This window comes from Alligator mississippiensis, chromosome 6 (assembly GCF_030867095.1).
Source record: "Alligator mississippiensis isolate rAllMis1 chromosome 6, rAllMis1, whole genome shotgun sequence".
NCBI lineage: Eukaryota > Metazoa > Chordata > Crocodylia > Alligatoridae > Alligator > Alligator mississippiensis.
The window spans coordinates 34,208,649-34,236,091 of NC_081829.1; the positions used below are offsets into that span (position 1 = coordinate 34,208,649).

The 27,443-nt window shown below is 45.5% G+C and overlaps 1 protein-coding gene across 8 annotated transcripts in view; it reads left to right on the plus strand.

The window, feature by feature from the left end:
* The first annotated feature begins 532 nt into the window (after positions 1-532).
* The window catches only part of LOC102558169 (heparan-alpha-glucosaminide N-acetyltransferase), a 361,824-nt gene continuing 334,913 nt past the window's right edge, over positions 533-27,443 (plus strand). For 2 of the 8 annotated variants that reach the window (XM_059729770.1, XM_059729772.1), the window contains exons 1-2: positions 542-1,077; positions 5,477-5,613. In XM_059729770.1, coding sequence (XP_059585753.1) covers positions 5,567-5,613 — 47 coding nt within the window. In that variant the 5' untranslated portion in view covers positions 542-1,077; positions 5,477-5,566. Of the gene's footprint in view, positions 1,078-5,476; positions 5,614-27,443 lie in introns of all 8 variants that reach the window. The other 6 variants (XM_059729771.1, XM_059729773.1, XM_059729775.1 and 3 more) reach the window with 6 other exon arrangements.

Consider the following 27,443-nt stretch of genomic DNA (forward strand, 5'->3'; position numbering starts at 1 on the left):
GGTGGTTAGCAGCACTTTCTTCTTTTAGCAAAGAAGGGAACATGGAATTTGCCAGAAATCAGTCAGTGCAGCCAGGTTTGCTTGAGCCACAAACATCAATAGCTCTGAAAGGTGTACAATTCCACTTACCTCAATAAAACCTTAACTTTTGAACCCTATTAACTGACAATTTAAATACTCTATGAGGGTAGAGATAATAAGGCAAGCTTTCCAACTGTCTTTAGGCTTCACAGATAAAGTCTACATTTACCACTGAGGAGGAATGGAAAGTTCACATCTGTGTAACAGAGAAATTGTTTTCAAGTCTCTGGCTGAGTTGGGCCACATTCAGAATGGACCGCCCCCCTTAGCAACACAGATGCTTTTGTACCTCTGTTTGAATAGCTGTAAGCAACAGCATATGTTCTGAGGCAGCCTAGGTATTTTTATTTATTTTACTGCTGTATAAGTAGGGCTTTTTATGATAGTGATTTGGTATCTGGGCAGCTGATCTAGTTCAAGTGGTTTGTGGAAAACTGTTCCTAGCTACTTTGTTTTAAACTCATGAAGCCCTTAAATTTACAGAGACTGATTGGGGCTGTAATGAAATTAATTGTGAATTTGCCTTTTTAACTTATTCTGAGCTCTGAGGAAGACACTCTGCAATACAGTGCTAAAATAGGTCATAGTTTAGTAGCTGTTCCTTTTGGTACAGTATGCCCTCACATTATAGAATAAGGACTTTACATTAAAACAACTAACAAAAGCCAAAGGTTTACTTTAGTAAGAATAATTGCAAGGAACAGATTCAATAGTACAGAAAGTTACTACTGAGCAGAGGTAAAACTAATTCAAGAGAGGAAATAGAAAGGGGGAGGGGAAAGGCCACTTCCAACAGCTAATAAGAAACAGCTGCTGTTGCTTTTGCAAAAGAACACTCAGCCCTGCATGCACTTGTGGCCTAAAATATAATATACCCCAGCTTTATCCTTTCACCATGATTATTGTGTGGGAGAGGCTTATTTCATAAAGGAAACTTCTCTCTCTTTTCTGTTTGGCTATTGTTCTAGTAAAATCTGTTCCTGGAGCAGAGAAAAGGTATGTAAAAACAGGCACAAGCAAAAGGGGATAAGTGGAGAATGAAAGTACAAAGGGAGAAATAACTGAGTCAGTTCACAGGTTATAACCCCATGTAGTTGGCTCTTACCTTAACAAAAAAAAAAAAAAAAGGAAAGAAGGAGATAACAAGGTATCTTTGATTCTTAGAGCTAGTGGGAGTTCTTGGCATCCCCAGATTGGGAAGGCAAATAACTTCAATCTCATTAATGCTATGAAATAAATAAGGAATACAAGTAGGATAGTTCAGAGCAAGTAAAATGCATTTGATAGTCTAATATGGTTCAAATTTATTCAAATGGATTAGGAGAGAGAGGGGAAAAAATTATTAGCAGTGATCAGATATTCTGAATATTTGCTAGGAATGATTCAGACTATCTGGCAATTAATATGCAAAGTATTTAACCCAATCAGTTGTCTGTTAGAAAGATCTTAAAGCTTCCAGGCTAAACTACAGAAAGTGTTTTGGAGTGGTAGCATGTAACAAACTAGGGGCACAAACTAGCCCAGACTCGGGTATATGCTTAATTATGCAGTTATGCATAGCTTTATTATCTTTGTAGGACAAGGGGTCCCAAGTATGTAGGAACCATTTTACCAAACATTATGCTAGTAGGCTGCTAGCTGGCCAGGGATAGACCTCTGTACATGGGACTGCGACACAAAACAATAGTTCCTCAAAAGTAATTTATAGTCTGCTGAGCAGAAACCATGCCATTCAGAGGGCATGTAAATCTGCCAACCAGTGTGAGGTGAAATAGAGAGTTGGAGGCTGGATTTAGGAAGTGCACCAACCTTTAAGAAAGGGAGGAAGGGATCAAGACCTTTTATAAAGCCTACTCAGTAGCTGATGTTTGCACATCTTCCAGTGTCTCAGTTTTCCTGTCTGTAAATTTGGTATAGGGTCCCAATGTATTGTGTGGGCAAATTGTTATGACACTTCTGTTTGCTTGGTACTTGCGCTTCTATAAAAGACAGAGAGAGAAAAATAAAGTTTGGTTTTTACTGGCAAGATTATAGCGATGATCCTAAGTACAGTTATGAGCTATGCCACTTGTCTGTCTGGTGTTTCTGTTGTAAGTCTTCATTATAACAATTGTTATGGTGCTCTGGGGTTTTGGGCTGAAAGGTATGTATGCTGTAAAGGCATCTTGAATATGGTGTGTTCTTTTCTTGCATGAGGTTTGTTACTATTCACACAAGGAAATTTAGGAAGCATAAATCCACAGGTACTTGAAGTATAAACCTCATTAATCTGAGGTAGCTTGAGATTTAGGAGGCTTTTTCAGAAAGCCTTGCAGTGCTTCATAAACCATATTTGTTGCTTTCTGGAATTTGACCACTCACTTTCCCTTCATGAGCCAGCTTTGATGCCAAGAACACTTAGAGCTAATTCTCTCTTTTTTGCCCTTGCCGTTGACCTCATTTACAGAGATGAAAGGAGAGAAAACAATTAGTTGGCTGAGAAATTCTATTATGTGGAAGGGATGTGGACATTTGATCAATACTTTAGGGTTATGGTCTCAGCTGGATGGGGAGATTTGTCTCTCAGATCGACTGATGCCCATTAGTCCCAGAAGCCTTTGCAGAGGAGTAAGATAGTGATCCAAACTTCCACTGCTGGAAAACTAAAATATATCATTTAATCTCTTCCAGTGGTGGATTAGGATATATTTTAAACCTAATTCATCATGTTGTAGAGGAGTGTGCTTATTTAGGGAAATATATTCTCAGTTTAATCACTAATTTGGTTTATTTTCCTACCTCCCTTCCATCCTGCTCTTAATGGCGCAGTACGTTCTGATCCTATAAACTGATTTGCGCAGGGACCCCAAACTCTACATCAGGGGTCAGAAACCCCCAGCACGCATGCCGAGCATGGCATGCAAGGCCATTTTGCTTGGCATACCACTGCCAGCCTGAGCTCTAAGCAGCTGCTGCCAGCCATGGAGCCCAGGCTGCCCAGGCTGCTCCCAGCCGGTGGCTGGGAGGCTGCAAGCCCTGCTGCAAGCAGACAGGGCTTGGTGGGCTGGCTGCAGCCAAGAGGCTGCAAACAGCTGCTCCAGGTGCTGGCATGTTGGCACTCCAGAACCTTCCAAGGTAGACATTGTGTTTTTTTTGGCACTCTGGCCAAAAAACGTTGCCTACCCCTGCTCTACATAAAGCTCCATAGTCTTCAAAGCTGTTACCGTAGTACAGTACAGTATAGGAGAGGCATACACATTGCTGTCATTTTCCAGTCTGCTTCCCTCTTTTCCTCTGCCAGTCGTTGCTCATGTATGAGCCCATTATGACTAGCTCAGATATGATAGTTTCAGATTCTCAAAATTCCTAAATATTTTGCTCATAAAAAAATGTCTAGCATTAAATATCATTAACCATAAAATGTAACGGTCCCTTTCAAGTCACAGTGGTATCTCCTCTTTAGGATGGCACTAGCATAGGTCAGTGTCAAGGGCATTTGTATAGCTAGAGCTGCAAAGTTTAAATGAAAACAAAATGTTCTCCTTGTCCTGAACAGAGCAAGGTATCTGACTTTTTTTACATGCCCTGTAAAGCTCAATAGAAGCTTATTGATTTTGAGTTGCAGTTACAACTAGACAGAAACCCTTCAGGTAAACTGGGCAGGTGATATGACCTTACTTGCTCTTTAAATGTATGCCTCATTGAGGCAAAGTATACATGCATTGAGAAAGCAGTGAAAGTGGAGTTACTGCCTTTGAGGCACTAGCTGCTTACATAGTAGTTTTCTGTATGGCTAGGCAGAACAATAACTGAATCAGTTACAGTGTTGAAGCCTTTTTTGAGACTAAGTATTATTAAAATACGTGGAAAGCACTATATAAATGAGAGCCTGCAATGTTTTACATGATCTGTGCAAATAGTTTTTAATGAATGAAATATTGTAACTGGTGTAAGAAAATTATTAATTCAACATAATATCCCTAAGAAAAGTACAAAAGGATGGATGGTGTTGTTAATCGTAGGAAGTCCAGGCCTCCTATACAAATGCACTTTAAGTACTTTTATTAATCCTATGAACAGACAAGGTTATTTGGATAAATGTGGTATCTTTTATTAGACCAACTAAGTACTGCAGTTAGAAAAATTGGTCTTTTCAAGCTTTCGGGCACAAATACCCTCCTTCAGGCATAGGGAGAGTCTGCTGTTGTTTTGTCTTCTGGATGGGATAGAGGCCAACATGCAAAATGTAGGTCTGGGGTTATTGGATGTCAGGCAGGTTATAATGTGCCATAAATCCAATGTCTATATTTAGTCCATGATTTTTTTTGTATCCAGTAGATTTATGAAGTTAAGTTCGTAGGCTTATCTACAAAAGTTGTTTGGTAAATTCCCTTTCAGCATTAGAACTGAGAGATTTGACAGAGAGTGATTGTCTTGTGTGCACCCACAGGTAATTGGGTATTTTTGTCTTTGATAGATTTTTGATGTGTGTTCATGTTGGTATGCAGTTGTTTGGTTTATCCTACATGTTTTCTGTCAGGGCATTTAGTGCACTGGATGAAATATATTACATTTCTGGAGGTGCAGCTGTAAGATCCAGGAATGGTGATGGTTCTGCTGTGAGGGGTAGTTATATCTCCACCATTCCCACAATATGTTGGCAAATTTTACATTTCTTGTCACGGCATGGTCTGGATCCAGGAAATTTGCTTCTGGTGATGAGATTGACGAGGTTCAGTGCTTGTTTGAAGGCTAGGATGGGTGGTTCTGGGAAGATCTCTTTAAGAACTGGGTCTTCTTCTAGTATAGGTTGCAATTGTTTGAAGATTTTCCATATAGGTTCCAGGGAAGGATGTCGTAACTAATGGTGTGCAACTCGTGGGGATTTTCTTTTTTGTACAGCAGCAGTTCTTCATGTGGTATCTGGGTGGGTCTTTGGAGGAGTGTCCTTGTTGAGAGAGAGCCCTTCTGAAATTTGTGAGGTGATGATCAATTTATTAATTCTATGTCACCAACAGCCTCCAGGAATGGATGATGTGACATGTTTAGTAGGACAGCTGGTCTATTGAGCCTGTTGTCCTGCCCTCAGCAGTATCAAATGAGAAATACACATTTAACATTTTGTATCTTCATAGCACCTTCCATAGAGGGATCTCAAATCACTGCAGGGAAACAAATATCAGTGCAGGGAAGTTTCAAGCAAAGCTAAGAGGTAGGGGAGCATCATTTTGCTCCATTTACAGGTGGGGGAACCAAAGCAGAGAGAGAGGTTAGGTAACTTGTCCACACTAAGAATCTTTGTCCAGTGCTTTTTCCTTTCTTGTTATGGTTCGATATACTGTCCTCAGCATGGTTATGTTTGTTAAATGTTGTATACAGAGGATGTGACCAACAATCTTCTCTTTTATCTCTTCAGTGTCTATACCAGATCCTTCTCACGGTGGGGCCTGGTTCAACAACTGCACCTTCAAATGGGAGCGTGGTTGTCAGTACGCGCTTCACTTTGATGTTTGAGGTATTTGCTGAAATTAATACAACCAGTCCTGTTTGCAGGTAAAAGACTATTGCACTCGCACAAAGCTGATGGGCATGTTAAAGGGAGAGGGTAATTGTCTATGTGGTGTTCTGGTGGAAGGGACTCTGCATGATGAGTTAGGCACTCTAATTATTTTTCTGCTACTGATTTGCTGCATCTCCAGAAGCAAATAATTTCACCTCCCTTTCTCTCTGTCTGTTTTTTTGGGGTAGTAAGCACATCCAGGCAGGGACCCTGTGTCTTACTGTAGATTTATATGTTCTGCCCTGCTTTCTGCCAGATTTCAGGCTAACACAGCTAACTACCTTCCTCTCTTTATCTCCACTTAAAAAGGTTTTCTGGTACAGCTATACCAACAGAGTCATACTGGTAATCTCTTCAGTGGCAATGCAGATTATGCTGGCAAAGGAATTCTTTAATCCTTAAAGGTGTTTATATTTCGGATCCTGCCACTCAATGTATTTATACCAGTATAAACTGCCTTAAGAGTGTGAAAAGGACTGCAAATATAATCTTGTCTAACTTATTAGAATCTAGCACAGAATCACTGAAATAAAGCAGAAGTTATAAAACACTAGTGCAACTGTGTATCTACAGTTACCTATGGCAGGTGTTCACTCAATGAAATCAAGCTATTACCTGGTCTTTTGCCTCCTTGTGACAGAATTGTAAAGTGCCTAATGTGGCAGGTATTTTAGGATAATTAGTTGTGTGTCTGTTCCAGATCCCAGAAATAATTTGTTTTGTGTTCAGGTCTTCAGTGTATTAAATCACAGCTTATTCTAAACAGATCTCCTGACATAGATCAGCATGGGCTTGATGGGTTTACTTGGCAGAGCTGGACAGCTTGATAGCTTTCTGGTATCTGGAGAGGTGATGGGGCAGATGGATACTCTGCTGTCAATGCTCCCTGAACACATCATGCTGAATTCCTCAATGTTGACCTTCCGACCATGCTATTTTATAGTTTTGTGTCATGCAAGTATGAGGATCCTTTTATACAAGTTTCCCTCAATTATATGCGGTACTTGTGTTCCTGGAGAATGCTGCATGAATTGAATTTGCATAAAGCAAACCCACTTCCTAATGTAAGAAATAGGGATAGGTTCCTATGTTGGCTGCTCCTGGGGCTGCTCCAGCACAGGCTGAGGTGAGCTTGGACAAGCGGAACCCCTGGTGGTACAGGGCGTGGCACTTGCCCCAGCCCCGGCTGCAGTGGCCCTGGGAGCCTGCAGCCACTGGGTTGCGCTGTGCCCCAAACCCCTCGGGGCTCTGCCTGTCCTCACTCGCCCCAGCTCCAGCTCCAGCTGTCCAGGGAGTGGTCGATGCCAGCTCCCTGTAGCCACTGGGCTGCACCATGCACTGATGTAGGCAGCTGGTGTTGGCTGCTCCCAGGGCCGCTCCAGCATGGGCTGGGGTGAGTGCGGACAAGCAGAGCCCTGGATGGTGCAGGGCATGGCACTCATCCCAGCCCCGGCTGCAGCTCCCGGAGCCACTGCAGCTGGGTCTGGGGAAGTGCTGTGCACTGCACCACCCAGGCCTCCACTTGTCTGCACTCACCCCTGCCTGTGTTGGAGCGGCCCTGGGAGCAGCCAACACCAGCTGCCTGCACCAGTGCACAGTTCAGTTCAGTGGCTACACTGGCCGCTCCCTGGACAGCTGCAGCGGGAGCTGGGGTGAGTGGGGACAGGAAGAGCCATGGGGGGGTTGGGGCACGGTGCAGCCCAGCGGCTGCAAGCAGCTGGCACTGGCTGCTCCCGGGACTGCTGCAGTTGGGGCTGGGGTGAGTGGGGCCATGGCCCTTTCCCCTCGCCCTGCAGACTTACCTGCTTGGGTAGGGATGTGTTTATGCTGATCACATAAGAGCAAATTTACTTCACATATAATGAATTATGGGTCTAAATATGCTCATCGCATAAGAGCAAATTCGCATATAAAGAACTCATTTAAATCAAGGGAAACCTGTAGTATGTTTCTGGCCAGCTAGGTGAAGTTAGGCTAGTAACCTCACATATCTCTGCCTCAGTTTCTTCCTCTGTAAACTGGGGATAATGATACTGACTTCTTTTGTAAAGCATTTTCAGATCTACTGATGGAAAGTGCCATCTAGCATTTGATGATGTTATAATTAACCAAGGCAGAGTGCGTCTCCACAGAACCATTTGCATTTTTTAAAATGAACCAGTTTAAAATCATACTCTAATGAAATTCTGAATATATGCACAAGTGCATATACATATGCCATATAGAAACAAGTTATAGGTCCTATTGCAAACCATTCTGTTAATGGACAATTCTTCCTGTAGTATGAATAACACCTGCAATGGTTGGATAGACTAAAAGTATGCACATCACTTAATTTGTACAAAGAAAGGTTACAAAGAGAAAGGGTTGTAAAAGAATCCTCCTGGATCATGGTCCAGTCTAAACTCTGTAATAAGTAAGCATAGAACCTGCCCTCGAAGACCAGGGAGAACTGGGAATTGGAATGCTGGTTTTAAAACAGGCTTTGCACTTGGGGCCTGACATAGTTGGATTGGACTTGGTCAATAGTGCTAGTAACTAAATGGCTGCAATTAAACTACGAAGTTAGCATGGTGAGGGGAATCAGTCCAGGTGTGGAAGTTGGGTTTACACCTTCACTTCCGCTATTGTTAGCTTTGAGCCTAATCAATAAAGATGGGTTAACAGGACAATTGTAGATGGGTTTCATTGTGCTCAGAATTGGAAAAAAAGCTTGGAAGCAGGGCTTTTATAAAACATTTAAAAGATAACCATGTTTTGTGCCATGGCACTCGCTTCTGTTGGGGTCGTGACTTTTCCTACCAAATGAGTTCTATCATTCTAACCCAGGGGTAGGAAAAATACAGCCCACGAGCCAGATCAAGCCTACCAAGGGATTTTGTCTGCTCCCTCGGCGGGTCCCTTGGTCCTGCCTGGTTCAGGTGCAGGCAGCAGCCTGAGCCATGGTGCATGTAGCTGGCCTCTCTGCCCCTGCCATGCAAGTGAAGTTTGCCTGTTTTTCTAAAAACTATGCCCAAGGAGTTAGCCACAGTTAAATCTTACAGTTCTATGCTATCTAGTCTCATAATCTTTCTGGATTTTTTGGCATTGGTGGCTTCAGACCCTGGGCATCTGCCTGACCGACACAAGCTGTTCATCCTGGCCTGCCGCTCTACAACTGATGGCCAAAACTGGGCAAGTCTGCTCTGAAGCCTCCATCATGGTCTACCCCTCTGCCTATTCCCTGTAACCAGAGTGGGTGGTCAGGGTCAGTTGACCCTCCAGTTCCCCACCATATAAGCTCCTAATTAGGAACCGGAAATGTCTGGGCAATGGGGCTCAACCTGATTCCAGACTGCTTTGCTGCCCCCCTCCCTCCCCGCTTGTGCTTTCACTCTGCTCTGCTTGATCTCCTGGTTTCTCAAGGAAAAAACTGCTCTCTCTGCTCTCTGATTCTACTCCCTGTCTGATCTCCCAGCTTTCTAACATGTAGTGCTTGTCCCTGGATTCTGCTCACTTCTCCAGACACTGGTCAGCACTTTGATCCTACGATCTGGTATGACACTTGGCCAGTTGCTTCTTTATGGATGCCAATAGACATGACATTTGTCATGTGATTGGCCCCTTAAAAGCACTCTATAGCCATGCCCTTACAGAAGTGCACAGCTGCAGAGCACTTTAAAAGTGCTTGATTGCACAACAAATTAACCTTCATGTAATGAGGATGTGGATGAAGGTGCTCCAGTGTGGAGCATCTTCATTAAGTTCCGTCTGTCCCTGTGCTCAATCAGGGGGGGGTTGCATTAGCCCAGCCTTGTCCATGGTGCTGTCTGCAGGATGGGAGGGAGGAGAAGGAGCTCTGGGCTGGGGTTTGCCCAGCCTGTGCTGGAGGGGAGGTGGGTGGATTGCAGCTCCCCCCATCTCATGGTGCCCACCCCTCCCCCCTGCAGCCTCTGCCCGCTCCAGTGCAGATTGGGCAAACTCCAGCCTGGATCTCCTTCCCATCCTGCAGAAAGCACTGGGGTTGAGAGGCTGCAGACAGGTAGCTCCTTCTGGATTGGCTCCAAAGTGCAACTCAATCTTCTGGCCCCCTGAGCCAACAGCGAATGTCTGACCAATGGTTGGCTTATTCTAGAAGACATTCAGAGTTTTAAGCTAGCTAGCTATTCAGATTCCAGACCTTCTTTCATGTCATTCACTCTGGCAAGAGGAATCCTTTGACATGAGATAAGTAGGTGGCTATTGAGGTCTTTAAGAGGGCAACTCTGAGGTCCTAAGATCTCTGCAATCTATCTCAACAGGCCAATCTTGAACTGTTCTTTTCCACTATGGAACGTCTGCACACAACTGAGCAGAAACAGAAATCCTGTAGGAGGAGGAAATGATTCCAATAGGTACTCGGGGTGAGGCTACAGAGTTAGGTGGGAGGGTAGGTGCAAGATGCATCTCTTTCACTTCTTGCTGTAAGAAGCGTGTCCCTGTGGTTGGCCTAACACTCTGAAACTTTTTTCTTTCCCTATCTCCTCCACCGTGTGTTTGCATCTCTCTGATCTCTGAATTTAGAAAGGAGCTGCACCTTGGTACATGAGACCTGTGAATAGCTATTTAGCATTATTTGACCTATGTGTAGCATTTATCTCTTGTGCAAGACGCTTTAGAAACACAGTATTTTTCCTAATTTAAAGGGCAAGAGTAGTGTGCCTTTCCACTGTCTGTACAAGATTTCATACCTGTTTTGAGTGAAAGTAAAAAGTGCAGAAAAATCAGTATTTACCTAGAAAGATTGAGGTGTCAAGAAAGCAATCTCACTGAATTTAAACAGTGTGATGAAAATGGTGGTATTTTTGTGGGCTGTAAGAGAATCTTTCATAGCTTATTGATTGTCTGACCTTAATAGAAAATGACAGTCTATAGTAAAAAACAAACAAACGTGTGGAGGAAAACCCAAGGTCTGTTTAAAAAGGTATTAGGCTGAACTCCAAACTTTGAAAAGGGCATTCTTGTTGGGGTTCTTTTCCTAACAGTATTTCTAAACAATAAAGTGGATTAAGCCTTAACAACTGAGAATTTCATTTGAGGTCATCTTTAAATGAACTCTAAAAGCATTACATTTCACTTGGCCAGGTTCCCTGTTTTGCTTTGGACTTAAACCCAGCATATCATCTTCAGATCAATTCCAAGGTCCCTTTCCAGCTCAAGCTACTATTGATTTTTTTTTCTTTTAACAAAAACTCATCTCTAAACTGATCGTATTATATATCTTCCTCAGTAAATCAATAGCCTTGAATTTAGGTCAGGAGAAACTATTGTGGTGGAAGAGCTTTGGCTTGTGTGTTATCGGTGAGGAACCTTTGCCAGTTACACAAAGGACCAGCAGGTGGCGCCTCAGGGCTAACTAAGACAATTTCAGTTAGAGTTTTTCTAGCCTTGGAAACTGAAAAAAAATTGTAATATGTGTACAACAAATGCATGTTCATAAGTAGTCTTCCACTATTCTTTCCTGATCGTATGGGCTTGGGAGCAGACATTTATCATGTTTTCTATAAGTAGGTTTAAAAAATTATGTGAGAGCTTACATTTTCAACAGCAATACACACTGCTTTATATATACTGCAGGTGAAATGTGCATTTTCTAACTGCCCATGCACAGTTAACAGCATGCTGGGTTGGGCTGACATGACATCCTACCCAGTGACAGCAAAAGGAAAGCAGTTTTGTTTCTTGTCCTAACAGTGGTGGATTTCTTACATTCATGTATGTCTCAGAAGTCTGTATTAATTCATTTGTGTAGGCAGCGTTGACAAGAACAAATGTAGGATGGCACACAGTATTTTCATTTCATGTTGGAGAAGGTAATACGTTCTGAGTACTCTCTTTTGTGAGTCCTATTCACCACTGGCAGGAGCATATAATGTCACAGGGACTTAGTTTTCCATTGGAACACGCCTGTTTTTTTTAATTTCTTATTTTTAACCTGAAAAACATGCTGTAAGGGTCTTTGGTTTTAACTCAAACTAGGATTACCTGCTATGCAAAGTGTTTGTTAAAAATATTTCTTGGAGTATCATAAAAAAGAAAGCTCTTCCTTCTTCATGGAATTGTTTTTCTCTTCACCCGAGACATAATTTTTCAAGTCCACATGGGTGTTGGGTTTGGTGGTCGGTAGCAGCTGGCAAAATGCTTTGTGGAGCTGGGATATCATTATTTTCCCTGCTAACTTTCTTATGCTTTTGTTCCCTAGAAAAAGAAATAAAATCCTGAGCTATATAGAGTACAGAGTTATATAAGGGCTTGTCTACACGGGGAAGTTTGTGCATAGTATGCTAGACTGTGGTGTTTACTGTACGTACATTGGCTGGTTCTCACTGTGTTGACACACCTAGTGCGTGTTAAGAATACTTTTGTGTGAGGTAACTTACTTTACTCTCAAAGTGGAGTAAAAGTGCTAAAGGAGACGATTTAAATGAATTTAGCTAAATCAGCACAATTGTTTCTGTATTCTCTGATTTAAACCAAAATTATGGATTTAGTTTGCTTCCATATTTTAAACCAATGTAAGTGGAGAACCCCACATTAATGCAAGTTTATGTTCAGATCAGTCATTAAACAGGATATGCAGGCCTAGGGATGGGACCTGGGATTATCTGGTTTAGCTTAAGCTAAAACAGGGGTTGGCAGCCTAGGGCATCTTTACATGTGCTCTGGGGTATAGGGGGTGGTGCTTAAATTAGAGTCTGTTTAACTAAGGTACCTGCAGTGTCATGTATATTCATTGTCATATGCTTCAAAATGGTGGTTGGGGTGCCAAGTGGTGGGGAGAAGTGGCAGTAGACAAGTCCTAACACTGGTCTGCCTAATACCTGAGCTGGATCATTTTGGCCCATCACCAGAAAACATTACTTACCTCTTCTTGTAGAAGCAGTACGCTCTTATCCCCTGTGGTTGGGATCCATTGCAGCACACACAGCAGACACTGAACAATGTAGTACCACGTTTCCCCACTGGTGCTTTGAAAAAGGGAAGATTTTGGGGGTATTGCTTCTCTGAGTATTGGTAGAATGTTGTCTGGTAATTAGAGTTAGGAACTGAGAAGCAGCTTGTTATATTATCTTAGTATGAAAAAGTCTGAGATACTGTTACCATATGTAACATGAGTTTTTATAGTTCTTAATTAAACTTTGTAAACTGCTTAGTATTTTTTTTTCAGGTAAAAGCACTCAATGGAAACTTACTTTTTTATTGGAATCCACTAAGATAGTAATCACAAATGAGGAACAGATGGGAGCAGAATCTGAATCAAGAGATGTTTAGATATGTCATAAGGAAATGTCTTTAAAATAAGAGCCAGGTGGCAATGCAGGCCACAGCAATAGTGCCCTGTATGCCACTAACTTAGTTAGTGCAGTTATCAATAATTACCACATCCTTAAATGACCATATTGTACTCAGTAGTGTCAGAGGTCAATTCACAGTCATAGGATATAAAGAGGACACTCCAATAACTCCTAATGTGCATCAAAATGAGAAGATTGATATTGACAAGCTGACCTCAGCTCAGAAAGGGCTCTAAAGGCATTATTTTGAATGCCTCAAGTTTAGCCTGCTTATGTACAAAAGACCCAGACATAGGTTAGTCTTCTTTTTGTCCTTTTTTAATTTTTTTTAATTTTTTTTATTTTTAAAGGAGCATCACAGTCTACGTAGGCTTTTTAGAGTGGGATAGAAATTATCCAAAGAAATGGAAGCTGGTAGCTCTTTCTGTAGAAACTTGTTACCATCCTAATACCCAATGCCCCCAGGATGCCCTCTGGTTGTTCTCTGAATGACCCCAGTGCTGTGTTAATTTCTGGTAGGCAGTTCCGCAATTAAAATATGTTGCCTGACATCAGTTCCGAATTTGTCTATCCTTCAATTTTTCATGTCCTTCCCTTTCATCCTCTTGTCGTCTTAACCTTCTCTATGCTGGATAATTGTGCATTTGATTCCAAACCTCTCCTTTGCCATAGTTTGAAAGTTTACATGTAATTTATTTTGTTGGTCCTCTCTTCATGAAGTTCTGTGCCAAAAAGGATTTTAATTGCCCTTCTGTACCATTTAGAACCCATGATATACTCCTTCTTACAATTTTTTGTTTGGTTGTGAAATAAAGGCAATTTAATTTGAGAGAAACTTAAATGAAAGAAATTATCCCACAACTAAAAGACGTGACTATCTTCTTGCTAGAAATTCACAGTTGGAGGTCCAACACTAATAAACAAGGTTTATTGCAAAATAAATTATGGAGAACAGAAACATAGCCCTTGTAAGAGTGAGACTGAGGAACCAGATGTGACGCACTTTACCTTGGATTTTGTACATGCAAAAGTTATATATAGATTTAAACCGTGGAAATCGGTGCACACACACAACTTATATGTGTATAGATTGTAATAGTATTGTGGATAAGATTGGGGTATAAAAGCAGAGTAGTTTTTGATTATGTAACTATTTGAGCATTAAGGCCTAATGAGCTACTATATTTTGTGAGAGGAAGAGTGGTGAAGTATGTTTAATTACAATTAGGTCTGTGCGAAGTGGAAAGTTTATGCTTCAGATTTGGTGATCTGAATCACTGTCCCGATTTGATTCGGCCGAATCAAAATGTGAAGATATTCGGTGCCGAATCTTCATAGATTTCATAGACATTAGGGCTGGAAGGGACCTCGGAAGATCATCAAGCCCAGCCCCTGCTCCAGGGGCAGGAAGTCACCTGGGGTCAAAGGATCCCAGCAAGATAAATGTCCAAATGTTTCTTAAAGGAGTCCAGAGTAGGTGCTTGCACTACCTCTGGAAGCAGTCTATTCCAGGCCATGGGGGCTCGGACAGTAAAGAAGGTTTTCCTTATGTCCAGCCTGAAACGGTCTTGGAGGAGTTTGTGACTGTTGTCACAAGTTTGTGACCTTGTCATCCCTTGGGGCGCTCTGGTGAATAGGTGTTCCCCAGATCCTGAAGTACACCTCTTATATACTTACAGGCAGCCACCAGTTTCCCCCTGAGCCTGCGCTTTTCTAGGCTGACGAGTCCCGTGGCTCTCAGCATCTCATCATAGGGCCTGTTCTCCTGCCCTCTGATCATGTGCGTGGCTCTCCTCTGGACTCTCTCAAGCTTTTCCACATCCTTTTTAAATTGTGGAGCCCAGCATTGGATACAATACTCCAGCTGCGGCCTCACTGAGGCCGAGTACAGTGGGAGGATGACATCCTAGGATTTGCTTGAGAAGCATCTATGGATGCAAGTCAGAGTTTTGCTCACTTCACCAGCTGTGACATCACATTGGTGGTTCATATTCATCTTGTGGTCAGTCATGACCCCCAAGTCCCTTTCAGCCATGGTGCTAGCAAGTGTAGCACTGCTGAGCCTGTAAGCGTGCTATTGCAACTCTCTCGGTTTGACCTCAGAGCCAATTCCGCAGCCATCGGACTGTGATGTAGCCGAGGCCACAGTTAGCCAACTTTTCCATGAGGAGATCATGGGACACCAGATCAAACTATTTTAAAGTGAAGCTTTATGACGTCAGTCTCTTCTCCCTTGTCCAGGTGATATGTCACCTGGTTATAGAAGGAGATGACGTTGGTCAGACAAGACCTATCTGCAACAAACCCATGCTGTCTGTCCCTCAAGATGTTGCCATCAGCCAGTATATCATAGATTCACAGATGTTGGGGTTGGAAGGGACCTCAATAGATCATCGAGTCCAACCCCCTGCATAGGCAGGAAAGAATGCTGGGTTTAGATGACCCCAGCTAGATGCCTATCTAACCTCCTCTTGAAGACCCCCAGGGTAGGGGAGAGCACCACTACCCTTGGGAGCCCATTCCAGACCTTGGCCACTCTAACTGTGAAGAAGTTCTTCCTAATGTCTAGTCTAAATCTGCTCTCTGCTAGCTTATGGCCATTATTTCTTGTAACCCCCGGGGCGCCTTGGTGAGTAAAGCCTCACCAATTCCCTTCTGTGCCCCCAGGATGAACTTATAGGCAGCCACAAGGTTGCCTCTCAACCTTCTCTTGCGGAGGCTGAAGAGGTCCAGGTGCCCTAGTCTCTCCTCACAGGGCTTGGCCTGCAAGCCCTTAACCATACGTGTGGCCCTTCTCTGGACCCTCTCCAGGTTATCCACATCCCTCTTGAAGTGCGGCCCCCAAAATTGCGCATAGTATTCCAACTGCAGTCTGACCAGCACCCGATAAAGGGGAAGTATCACCTCCTTGGTTCTGTTCGTCATGCATCTGCTGATGCACGATAAAGTGCCATTAGCTTTCCTGATGACTTCATCACACTGATGACTCATGTTCATCTTGGAGTCCACTAGGACTCCAAGATCCCTTTCCGCTTCCGTTCCACCAAGCAGGTAATTTCCTAGGCAGTAGGTATGCTGGATATTTTTCCTCCCTAGGCGTAGCACTTTGCATTTCTCCTTGTTGAATTGCATTCTGTTGTTTTCCGCCCATATGTCCAACCTGTCCAGATCTGCTTGCACCTGTTCCCTGCCCTTCGATGTGTCCACTTCTCTCCACAGTTTTGTGTCATCCGCAAACTTGGACAGAGTACGCTTCACTCCCTCGTCCAAGTCGCTGATGAAGATATTGAAGAGTATCGGTCCAAAGACCGAGCCCTGCGGGACCCCACTGCCCACACCCTTCCAGGTCGAGACCGACCCATCTACCACGACTCTCTGGGTACGACCCTCTAGCCAATTTGCCACCCACCGGACTATGTAGTCATCCAAGTCACAGCCTCTTAACTTGTTCACCAGTATGGGGTGGGATACCGTATCGAAGGCCTTCCTGAAGTCTAAGTATATGACATCCACCCTTACTCTTGCATCCAGGTGTTTTGTAACCTGGTCATAAAAAGAGACTAGATTAGTCAGGCATGATCTACCTGCTACGAACCCATCCTGGTTTCCCCTCAGCATAATTTTTCCTGCCGGGCTCTCACAAATGTGAGCCTTGATAATTTTTTCAAAGACTTTGCCTAGGATGGAGGTGAGACTGACCGGCCTATAGTTGCCTGGGTCCTCCTTCCTCCCCTTCTTGAAAATGGGGACCACATTGGCCCTTTTCCAGTCCTCCGGGACCTGGCCCGTGAGCCATGAGTATTCAAATATTCCTGCCAGTGGCTGTGCAATGACGTCAGCCAGTGCCTTCAGTACCCTTGGATGGAGCTCATCTGGGCCTGCCGACTTAAAGGCATCCAATTCCTCCAAGTGCCTCTGCACCATCTCAGGGTCTACGCTTGGTAGTCTGGCACCCTGCTGCTGCCTCTCTACAATCCGAGAGGGAGCCTTGTCTTGCCCCTCACTTAGGAACACTGAGGCAAAGAACTCATTGAGGAGTTCAGCCTTGTCTCCCCTGTCCGTCACCAATTGCTTATGCCCATTTAGTAGAGGTCCTATTCCACCCTGGGCCTTCCTTTTACTCCTTATATATCTGAAAAACAAATTTTTGTTATCCTTAACTTGGGATGCCATCCTCAGCTCCATGGTAGCTTTGGCCTGTCTTAACTGCCTCCCTACAAGCGCGAGCAGAGGAGGTATATGCCTCTTTAGTAATCTCTCCCTGTTTCCACTTTTTATATGTCCCCCTTTTTAGCCCGTAGACTGCTCTGGATTTCTCTGTTCAGCCAAGGAAGCCTCTTGGCCCTTCCCCCTTTTTCCCCGCATCGGGATCGTCTCCCTCTGTGCCCAAAGGATCATTTCCTTAAGGCACAGCCATCCTTCCTGGGCTCCATCTCTTCAAAACTCCTACTCTGCAGTGCGTCCTTGACTAAATGCCTGAGTTCATTGAAATCAGCTTTCCTAAAGTCTAGCACTTTCACCCTACTAGTTACCTTACCCACTCAATGTCTTATGATGAATTCTATTATTTGGTGGTCACTGTCCCCCAGTGACCACCGATCTGTAAGTCTCCTACCATGTCATCCCCCATTGCCAATACCAGGTCCAGTAAGGCATTCCCCCTAGTGGGACCATGTCCCTCCTGTGTCAGGTTCTGTATACAGGATAGGAAACTGTGTGACGGGTGGGACTTTGCTGTCTGTGTCTCCCAGCAGATGTCTGGGTAGTTTAGGTCCCCCATGACTACTGCCTCCCTAGTTTTTATGGTCTCCGAGAGCTGCCTCAGGAGCCCCAAATCTAGTTCTTCCCCTTGGTGTGGGGGTCTGTAGCAGACCCCTACCACCAAATCCCTTTCTCCTTGACCTCCATGTAACCTAACCCACAATCCTTCTACTTTGTCCTCCTCCAATTCTGTTTTGATAAGGGTCGGTGTATATCGCTCATTGACATAGAGCGCAACCCCTCCCCCTGTCTTCCCCACTCTATCCTTTCTGTACAGCTTATAACCCTCAATGTGTACCGCCTAGTCGTGGGAAGAATCCCACCAGGTTTCTGTTAGCCCTACTAAGTCATAGATGTTTTCTGCAAGCAGGAGTGCTAGTTCATCCTGCTTGCTCCCCATGCTCCTAGCTTTAGTATATAGGCACTTGAGCCCTGTGACTAGCGCCTTTGTTGCCCCCCGGCTCTGATGCCCAAAGGGCCCCTTATTGCTTACCTGTGGTGTACTGCTGGCCACCCCATGGATTGCAGGTTCCTGATGTTCTCCTTCTTCAGGCTGGGCTGTCCTTGTGGGTGACGCATGGTTTGGTGGTCCGTGGCTTCCCCCGCCCTCATCTCCCCCCCCCCGATGAGCCTAGTTTAAAGCCCGCCGGAGGAGATCCGCCAACCTGGAAGAGAACACATGCTTACCTTTGGGGGACAGGTGAAGCCCATCCCAACTGAGCATGTCTCTCGTCGTGATGTGCAGGTCATTGTCAAGGAAGCCGAAGCCTGCCTCAAGACACCATTGCCGAAGCTGCCAGCTGGTCTCTCTAATGCAGTTCTTCCACGTCCACTCACTGCTAGGACAGAAGAGGATACCACCTGTGCACCTCTTTCCCTCAGCACGCCGCCCAGAGCATGGTAATCCGTCATCAGGTGATCGGGGCTTCTCGTGGCCGCATCATTAGTACCCACGTGGACTAGGACCATGGGGTAGTAATCGGTGGGCTGAATGATGGCCTGGATCATTCCCATCACGTCCCAAATCTTTGCTCTGGGCAGGCAGAAGACCTCTTGTGTTGAGGGGTATTGGCGAAAAATGGGTCCTTCCGTACCTCTCAGGATGGAGTCGCCTATGACGATCACTCGTCACCTCCTTCTCTGGGTCTGCTTGGTTCCCTTGACCTGTTCGGCGAGTGTGGTGTTGCTTCCTGCCCAGAGGTTTCCTCCTCTCCTTCCATCTCCTGCAGCGTTGCCAGGGCCTCATACCTGTTCTCCAGTCGGACTGGAGGAACTGGTACCGGCATGCTGCAAGCAGCCCTGGTCCTGGATGTGACTGTCTGCCACTCTGCCATGGAGGGCACCTCCCGGGGTGCTTCTTCCTTGGGTGCCTGGTCCTGCAAGGAAAGGAAATAACTGTCAATTTCCTCCTCCACCTCCCTGATACCCCTCAGCCTGCTAACCTCCTCCTGGAGCTCCCTCACCTGAGCCTCCAGGGCCCTAAGATGGGCACCTGCAGGACAGGTGTGGGGGCCCCCAATCTCTGCCCCCCCCTCCGGCCCTGCTGGGGATCCCCCTCAGGCCAGGAGGCAGGGGGACGCCAACCCTCCCATGGGCTCAGTCTGGGTGGAAGCCTCAGACCAGCCCTGGGTAGGCATGGCCCCCTGGGCAGAGGCCCTAACAGCACTCTGTGTTGACACCATTGTATAAGCTGCTGTTTGTTAGTTCTGTGTGGTGTCTACACCCTACCCTTGCAGGAGTCTCCCTCCTGGCCTTTCCTGCCCGCCCACCGGTGTGAACGCCTGTGCAAACGCCAGCGAACTCTGTTTGTGCCGTGCCGCGCGGCTCGGGAGCACGGCTCCCTACCGGCTCAGCTATAAGGGACCCAGGGGGCTTCCCCTTTGGATCTGGCTCAGCTGGGCCGGGTCCCTCCGTCCCGCTTACCTTCGGGGGATCAGCTGTTGCTGCCCCCGCTGCTGATTCCTCTGCTGCTGCTGCTGCTGCCTCCGCCTCGGGTCAGTAAGTTAGTAAGGGGCCACAGGTGTGTGCAGGACACACATATGCCTGGATCCTCTCCTCCCTGCTGCTGGTTCCTGAGTGCCGGTAGCTACGTCAAACCGCGGTTTTTAAAGCCCGCAGTTTGAATTTCCCGCCATCAAGAATGGTTTCTTTGATAATTTTTTCCCAAGATCTTCCCTGAGATAGAGGTCAGGCTGATAGGCCTGTAGTTCACCAGATCTACCTTCCTCTCTTTCTTGAAGATAGGCACCACATTGGCCTTCTTCCAGTCATTGGGCACTTCACCTGAGCGCCACGAGTTCTCAAAGATCCGTGCCAGGGGCTGAGCTATGTCTGCCAGCTCCTTAAGTACCCTGGGGTGTAAACTGTCTGGGCCACCTGACTTAAAGGTGTCCAGCCTCTTGGTGTTCCTTCACACGGTCTACATTGATGTAGGGTAACAATTCTCCCTCACCCTGGCCGTCCTGTACCATATTGACCAGGGCCGTCCCTTGCGGCTGGTGAAAAACTGATGCAAAATACCCATTAAGCAGGTTGGCTTTTTCCTGAGCATTGGTTGTCAGTTGTCCCATCTGGTTTAGCAGGGGTCCAATGTTACCCTTGCTTTTCTTCTGACTCCCCACATATCTAAAAAAAGACTTTTTATTGTCTTTGATACATGTAGCCACTTGGAGTTCAGTCACAGCCTTGGTTTTCCTGGTTCGCTCCCTACAGGTGCAGAAAACTCCTCCTTTGAGGTGGTTCCTGTCTTCCATCCTTTATACATCTTTCTTTTTAGATGCAGGATGTCCATAAGTTCCCTGCAGAGCCAAGGAGGCTGCTGTGCCCTTTCACTACCTTTCCTCCGAGTTGGGGTAGACATTGCTTGTGCTTTCAGGATCGTTCCCTTGAGGAGCAACCACTCATTCTGAAATCAATTCCCCTTTGGGTCGTGGTACTTGGGGCCTTGCCAGCAAGCCTCTTGAGCTTGTCAAAGTCAGCTTTTCTGAAGTCGAGGACTTCTGCATTGCTGACTGACTTGCCAGCTTTATGGTGGATAGTGAAAGTGATCAGCTCGTGGTCACTGTCTTCCAGCTTCCCTTCGATCATTAGGTCACTGACTAGATCATCCCCCTTTGCTAGTACCAGGTCGAGCAATGCTTTGCCTCTTGTCTATCTATAGACTTCTTGAGTCAGATAGAGCTCGTCTACGCACATGAGGAAGCTTTGTGACCGTTGGGATTTGGCTGAGTGCTCTTCCCACGAGATGTCTGGGTAGTTGAAGTCTCCCATGACAACTGTGCACTGGGAGCATGCAACCTCAGCCAGTTCCTTGGTGAATTCCTGGTTGAGCTCTTGATCCTGATTAGGAGGTTTGTAGTAAATCCTACCATTGTGTTCCCTGTGCCATGTTCACACTGGATTTTAACCCAGAGGGTCTCCAGTCATCCACCCTGGATGCCAATGTCAGCTTGTAGGGACATATAACTTTCCTTGACATAGAGAGCTACACCCCCGCCCCTTTTGTCTACACGATCTATCCTGCACAAGGTATAGCCATCTATACCTGTGGCCCAGTCATAGATGGAGTCCCACCAGGTCTCCGTTATCCCTATGAGATCGTAGTCATTCTTGTTTAGCAAGAGGACCAGTTCCTCATGTTTATTCCTCAAGCTCCTGGCATTGGTGTACAGGCATGTAACTGTCCCATTGGAGGCCCTTGTCTTCCCTACACATCATTCCAGGACTGGGGTAGGAGTGGGTTCCCTTGAGTGCCTTGGCCTTCTGGATTTGCAATAGTTGGCCAGTGGGCTTGCTGTGGCGGTAGTCACCTCATCCCCTGGTGGGCTTAGTTTAAAGCCTGGTCAAGCAGGTCAGCCATTCTGGCTGAGAAGCGCTTCCTCCCCACTCTTATTCAGCCATAGACTATACAGGCAGGCAGTGTCAGTGGGAGCAGCTGGATAAGCCCTGGCTTGAGCCAGCTGCTCCCCCAGCTGCACCCCTGCCCACTGGGGCAAGGCAGGCAAGGCTGGAAGCCCTAGGAAAAGCTGCAGGGGCTCTGGGGATTGAACTGGGAGTTGTAGGGAAGCCCCTGTTCATTCCCTAGGTTCCGGATCATTCCCTAGGTTCCCCCAGCCCCCGCGGCTTCTCCAAGAGCTGCCAGCTCAAGCTATGGCTCATCTGACTGCTCCTCCAGCTACCTTCCCACTGGGGTGAGGCAGGCAGTGTTGGCATCCCTGGGAGAAGCTGGGGGGAAATGATTGGAGAGCTGGGGGAATGATCAGGGGCTGAGGGAATGAACAGGGACTTTTCCTCAGTTCAATTCCTCCAGCTCCCATTCATTTCCCCCCCCCCAGCCCCTGTGGCTTCTCCTGGGGGCTGCCAGCACTGCCTGCCTCATCCCCGGCAGGGGGGCAGCCAGGGGAGCAGCCAAATGATCTGCAGCTTCTCCCAGGTCTGCCAGCTCAAGCCAGGGCTCATCCGGCTACTTCCGCTGGCACTGCCTAGTGCTTACCTGTACAGTCTATGACCGAATCTCTCCGAATTGGTTCGGAGACTTCCAGTTCGATTCGAAGAGATTAATGGGTCTCCCAGTTTAGATTTGGAGATTCAGCCACTGAATCGGGCTGAATTCCCTCTGAATCGAATCGGCTACCAAAGCTTCACACAGCCCTAATTACAATGCGTCTCTTCTAGGTTTTGAACCCATTCCTTTCATGAATGAATATTTTATCTGCCTTGCTGTGTAGTCATTCTTTTAATACCTTTGGGAATATAGCCAGGCAAAATTACCTACAGGGAGGCTCTGATATTGTTCTTTGAGTGAATGGCACAATCCTTGAAATATAAGTAATAGTAAAAGGAAAATATTCATTTTAAAAATTGTGCGTACCTCTCAAAGAATGTCAATTTATACAAAGCCTAATCCCTCCTCCATTTTTTTTTTTTTTTTTTTTTTAAATATGCAATGTCCTGGAAATTAGGCTCGATTGACAGAATTATTTTGCTTAAACTACAGAAAGAGTTGTGCGTTTTAGCTATAGTTTTCACCATTTGAAGGGAAGATTATTGAAATAACTATGCGCATGATCAAGTGCACATGGAAACAAAACAGTGACAACATGCCACGTGCTGTGAATAAATTCTCTGCTCTGAGGAAAATAACCATATGAATAGAAGCCTCTGCCACAAAGTCCTGATTATCCTGAGGCTTGTGAGGTCACAGTATAGAACAGAGTGGAATGTACTTTTTGTAGGCAGAATGCTCAGTGGAATAGGTTAATGCTTGGCATAACATTATCAGATTTTGACATGTTAATACAAATAATAACATTAATGATCACTTTATGGGTTAAGGGTGGGGCTGGATTCTTGGGGCTAGATCTTCAGCGGGTGTAAATTAGTATAGTTCCACCAGTACTGTGCAAGTATCTGCCATCTGAGAGATCTTGATAACCCAAGTATGTTTATTGCTAAAGGTGCTTAAATGTGATTCTGAATAGAAATACTGTAACTATAATTTGGGGCCCCTCTACATATGCAGGTAACTGAAATTGGATCTAATGCACAATCCACACAATCATGCCTCCTGCCATGCCATGTGTGCATGGCAGGAGGTATGACTGTGGGATCATGCATTAAATCCCATCATGTCTTATCACTGGTGCAGGTGGAACCTGATCCTGATGTGCAAGGAATCCCCCAGCCTCAGGGGGCTTCATGCATCCCCGGGGCAGCTGTGCCTCCCAGCTGCCAGGACCCAGTTGGGTCCTGGCACTTGGTGTCTGAAGCTCTGGGACTCTGGGCTCCTGTCCTGCTGTGACCCAGAGTCTGTAGCTGCTGGAACTAAAAGCCCCCTCAGTTGTGGGACTCTCGGCCCCAACTGGGAATGGTGCATGATATGTCTGGAGAGCCGCAAGAGAAACACAAGAGACTATACTATGTGTGCAAATTAAAACTCAATAGCAACCAGCTATAAAGTCACTACAGAGGTTTGAGGTCTAACTTTATAGCTAGTTGGAGCTTTTTACTTTCATGTGTAGCTGGTCTCAAGGTAATTGTGGAATTAACCAGTTAATTCTAAGATGCTTGTAATGCGTAAAGGCAGGGGTGACTGGTGCTTCCTGAGTCTGGGGGGGCACAATTTGTGGGTAGGCCTGGGGGTGGGTCAAAAGCCCCATATGTACTCCTATACTTCTGTGCTGTGGCTTAATGCCGCCCCCAAACATGCTGCTGACCCGCACGGTAAAAAATCTGCCCCATCATGAGCAGTGCCAAGTCAGGGGCCAATCTTGGGGGGCATATGCCCCCCCATTAGTCACAAGCGTGTAAAGGGGGCTGGTTTGATTCAGGCTTGCTTTTTCTTTGTCTTGCAGTATACTAGCTGTATAAGTGCTTAATTACTCTGCAAAGTTTACTAAATTCCTCAGCATGAGGAGGGGAAGAGACACTTTGCCAACCTATTTGTCTAAGCTAGGTATAGCCATCTACTTTGTAACACACCTATTAACCACATGCATCACTGGCATCTTCTGGGGGAAAAGAAAAACCAAAAGCCTTTGGCTAACTTCTGAAAACAAAGTTAATAAGTCCACGTTGTAATAAGCTTGTATTGATTTTGGTCAGATATGAAGATTTATTCCCTCCAGAGTGTAATAAATCTGAGGTGGAAGATGGGTCAATATATGTCATTATATGCTGTCACTAGGGAAATAGAATTTTCAAAGAGATGTGTGGCCCTAGAGACTCCTGCTATCTGCATATCTAGCTTAGATTAGCCTACTCTGTTTAATTGTAGTGCCTCTATGTTTGGTATTTAGATGGAAAAACTCCTGCAACAATTGTGGCTCTGTTGCCTTCAGCCCTAGGGAGGGAAAAATGATATAATGATATAATGTATGAAAGGTATTTAGCCCACACTGCTTTACATTCATATGTCCTACTTTGACCCAGCTTTCTACCATCTTCATGAAAGGACACCTTCTCATTTTCACCTTGACAATACAGAAGTGCAAATGCATTTTTTAGATGAATTTTCTGTTAGAAAGCCTTAATTTTAGCACTGAATGTGTTATTTTTCACAGCCATCAGTGTTTCCATTGTATCTTGTCAATTGAGATGCAGGTTCTCTTTCTGTATACCAAAGGCTACAGCAGAATTTTCCAAACTGTGGGTGGGGCATGCCTGCTGGATGGGTGGTTGGGGAGGGCTTGCAGAAGGTTCTTGGGGAAGATATGGGTAAATCACTGGCAGTCTGTGGTGCCAGCTTCCTAATTCAGCTGCTGAGTTCCTCCGCTGCTGATAGCCAGTGGTGGGGAAATGCTGTGGTAAGGGAAGTGGTGGCAGTGGCTAAAGTAGAGGGGTTCCAAACCAAAGTTTTGGGAAATGCTGGACCACAGTAATAGTATGTTCCATAATTCACCATGAGTGAAGCCTTGAGAACAATCAATCATAAAGTCCTACGTGACTGCTCAGGCTGGCAGTGAATGCTACTTCTGGGGAGCAGACTGCAGTCCCCTGAGTGCAGCTGGTTTTGTGCATTCCCCAGAAATAAAGCCTGTGTTGGATTCTAGCTGTTTTACTATTCAATTAATTAGCTGCCAGTTCTTGTGACAAGTGCCCCACACTTTGAAAACTCCATTGCCAGTACCTGTGGCACAGCTAATACAGGCTGACAAAAGCCCAGGATTTATCTGTCATGCATCTTGTTGTGAGGTGTTTGCCAGTAGTCCTACTATTGTACAGGTGGGGTTCCTGTTCTCCATAGAGTAGCACATGGGCAACTGGTGCCTCTCGAGTTGCAGGGAGGGGGGCACTTGCCCCCCAGCAGACAGTGAGCAGCCAGGGGGTGGAGGGGGGCCCCCATGGTCAATCCTGCTGATCTGCAAGTGGCAGCAGTGCATTGCTGACACTTCCAGGCACACTGCTGGCACTTCTGGGTGACGATCGGCCATGGGGGGACTGTTTCTCCTGGCGGCCCTACTCCCCAGCCAGCACTCTCAGGGGAAGGCACCAGTGCTCTTACCTACCCACTCACCCTGCCCTGGAATGCTGGCTGTTGGGGGGTGCACCAGTGCTCTCATGGGGTGCATGTGCACCCCCATGTCCCCCCTACGTGTTGCCACCGGGATAGTATGTCTAGGAACATGCTTCACTGTTGTGGGTGGGGCGGGGTGGCTGTGTAAGTGAAAGGAGATGCACATCTTCTTGGACTCTGAATGTGCCTGGGAGTCTTCAGCAGCTGCATGGAAACAAGCTGATAGCAGATTTGGAGAGCTGAAGAAATACTCTCAGCTGTCTCTGTGAGAAGGGCTGATATAGGCAGCAATGTTGTGGGCAGGGTTTTTTAAAACTTTTTCAGACTGACTAGAGAGATGCAGCCTAGAGCACAGCTCCAGAACTTAACCATTTTCATAGATTAGGAGCCATGGCTAGAACAGCAACAGACAGTGCTGTAAAGATCCTTTCCTGGCCACAGGGTAGGTATAACCAGGGGTATTCCCCTCTGGCTGGAGAGCAACAGACTGGGTGTCAGTATAAGGAGCATCCAGAACCAGCCTTCTAGGTAGGGGCCAATAATCTAATCAAAACAACCTCTGCTGATGGAGGTAGATTCCCCCTCCTAGCCTTGGGCAAGCAGCAGCCAGCATTAGTCTAGCAATCCAGCCATTGTTGCCAGATCCAGAAACAGCAGCAACAAGAAGCATCTGGTAATTATACAGCTAGCAGGAGCATAGCGATTCCTTTGATCCCAAAGCTTGCCGTATGCTGGAGGCAGGTCAGTCCAGTGTTTTGGTAATGAATGCCCTTGCTGTTGTTTTAAGGAAAGATAATGGATTTCAGTGAGGTGTATAATAGGCACAGCATGTCAGTTTTACAGAAGCTTAAATTTTTATGTGTTTGAGATTACTGCTGTCTTCCCTGCATACTTACTATCCCTGTAAACATTGCCCTAGAATGGCTGCTTACAGCAGCATCCCTATAGATGGTTTAATGGAGATGTTGTCCTTTTATATCTGTTTGCTTTTCCTTTTTCTTGTTCAGAGCAAACTGACTATATATATGTTTGTGGCTCCCTATTCAAAACTAATTTGGGCAGTATCCCAAACAGAAGAGTGCTCCCCCATCAAATCATGTTTTGTGTCAGTTGGCTCTGCTCATATCTTAAAAAGCTGAGGTCACTTGCTGGCACATGATGACAGAAAAGCATCTGGATGCAGCATGGATCCCAGAGGACCACAATACAAGTGTCCTGTTTCACGGGTTTCAGTAGCTCATCCGACAACCATGGCCTAGTGGTCCATTACCAGTACATGATGGATGAAGTGCTGAAAGCATGGCAGTTGTTTAACTGTTAAAAGTCACTTTTGGTCAAATATGTATTGTTAGTAACAGTTAGAGAACTTGAGGCATTCAGTGTGCATGTGCTTAAAAAAAGATGGAAAAGTATGGTTATTTTTTCTATTTGTATAGTGTTCCTAGGACAATAGCTACAACCAGTTATTTGTAAATACAGCATGCAGCTATATAGGAGAGCTCCTATATAGTTGTATACTGCATTCACAAATTACCAGTTGTGGCCATTGTCAAAAGAACACTATATTAAAAAAAAAAATCATATTTTTGGGTTTCAATCTTGTCTTAAGCATATGCAGAAAACCTCAAAACATTGCATGCATGTGTGTGGAGAGAGAGATGTAATAAAATAAATAATATGATCACATACTTTTCTTTATACAACATCTGATCATGCTTTCTACAACTACATTTCT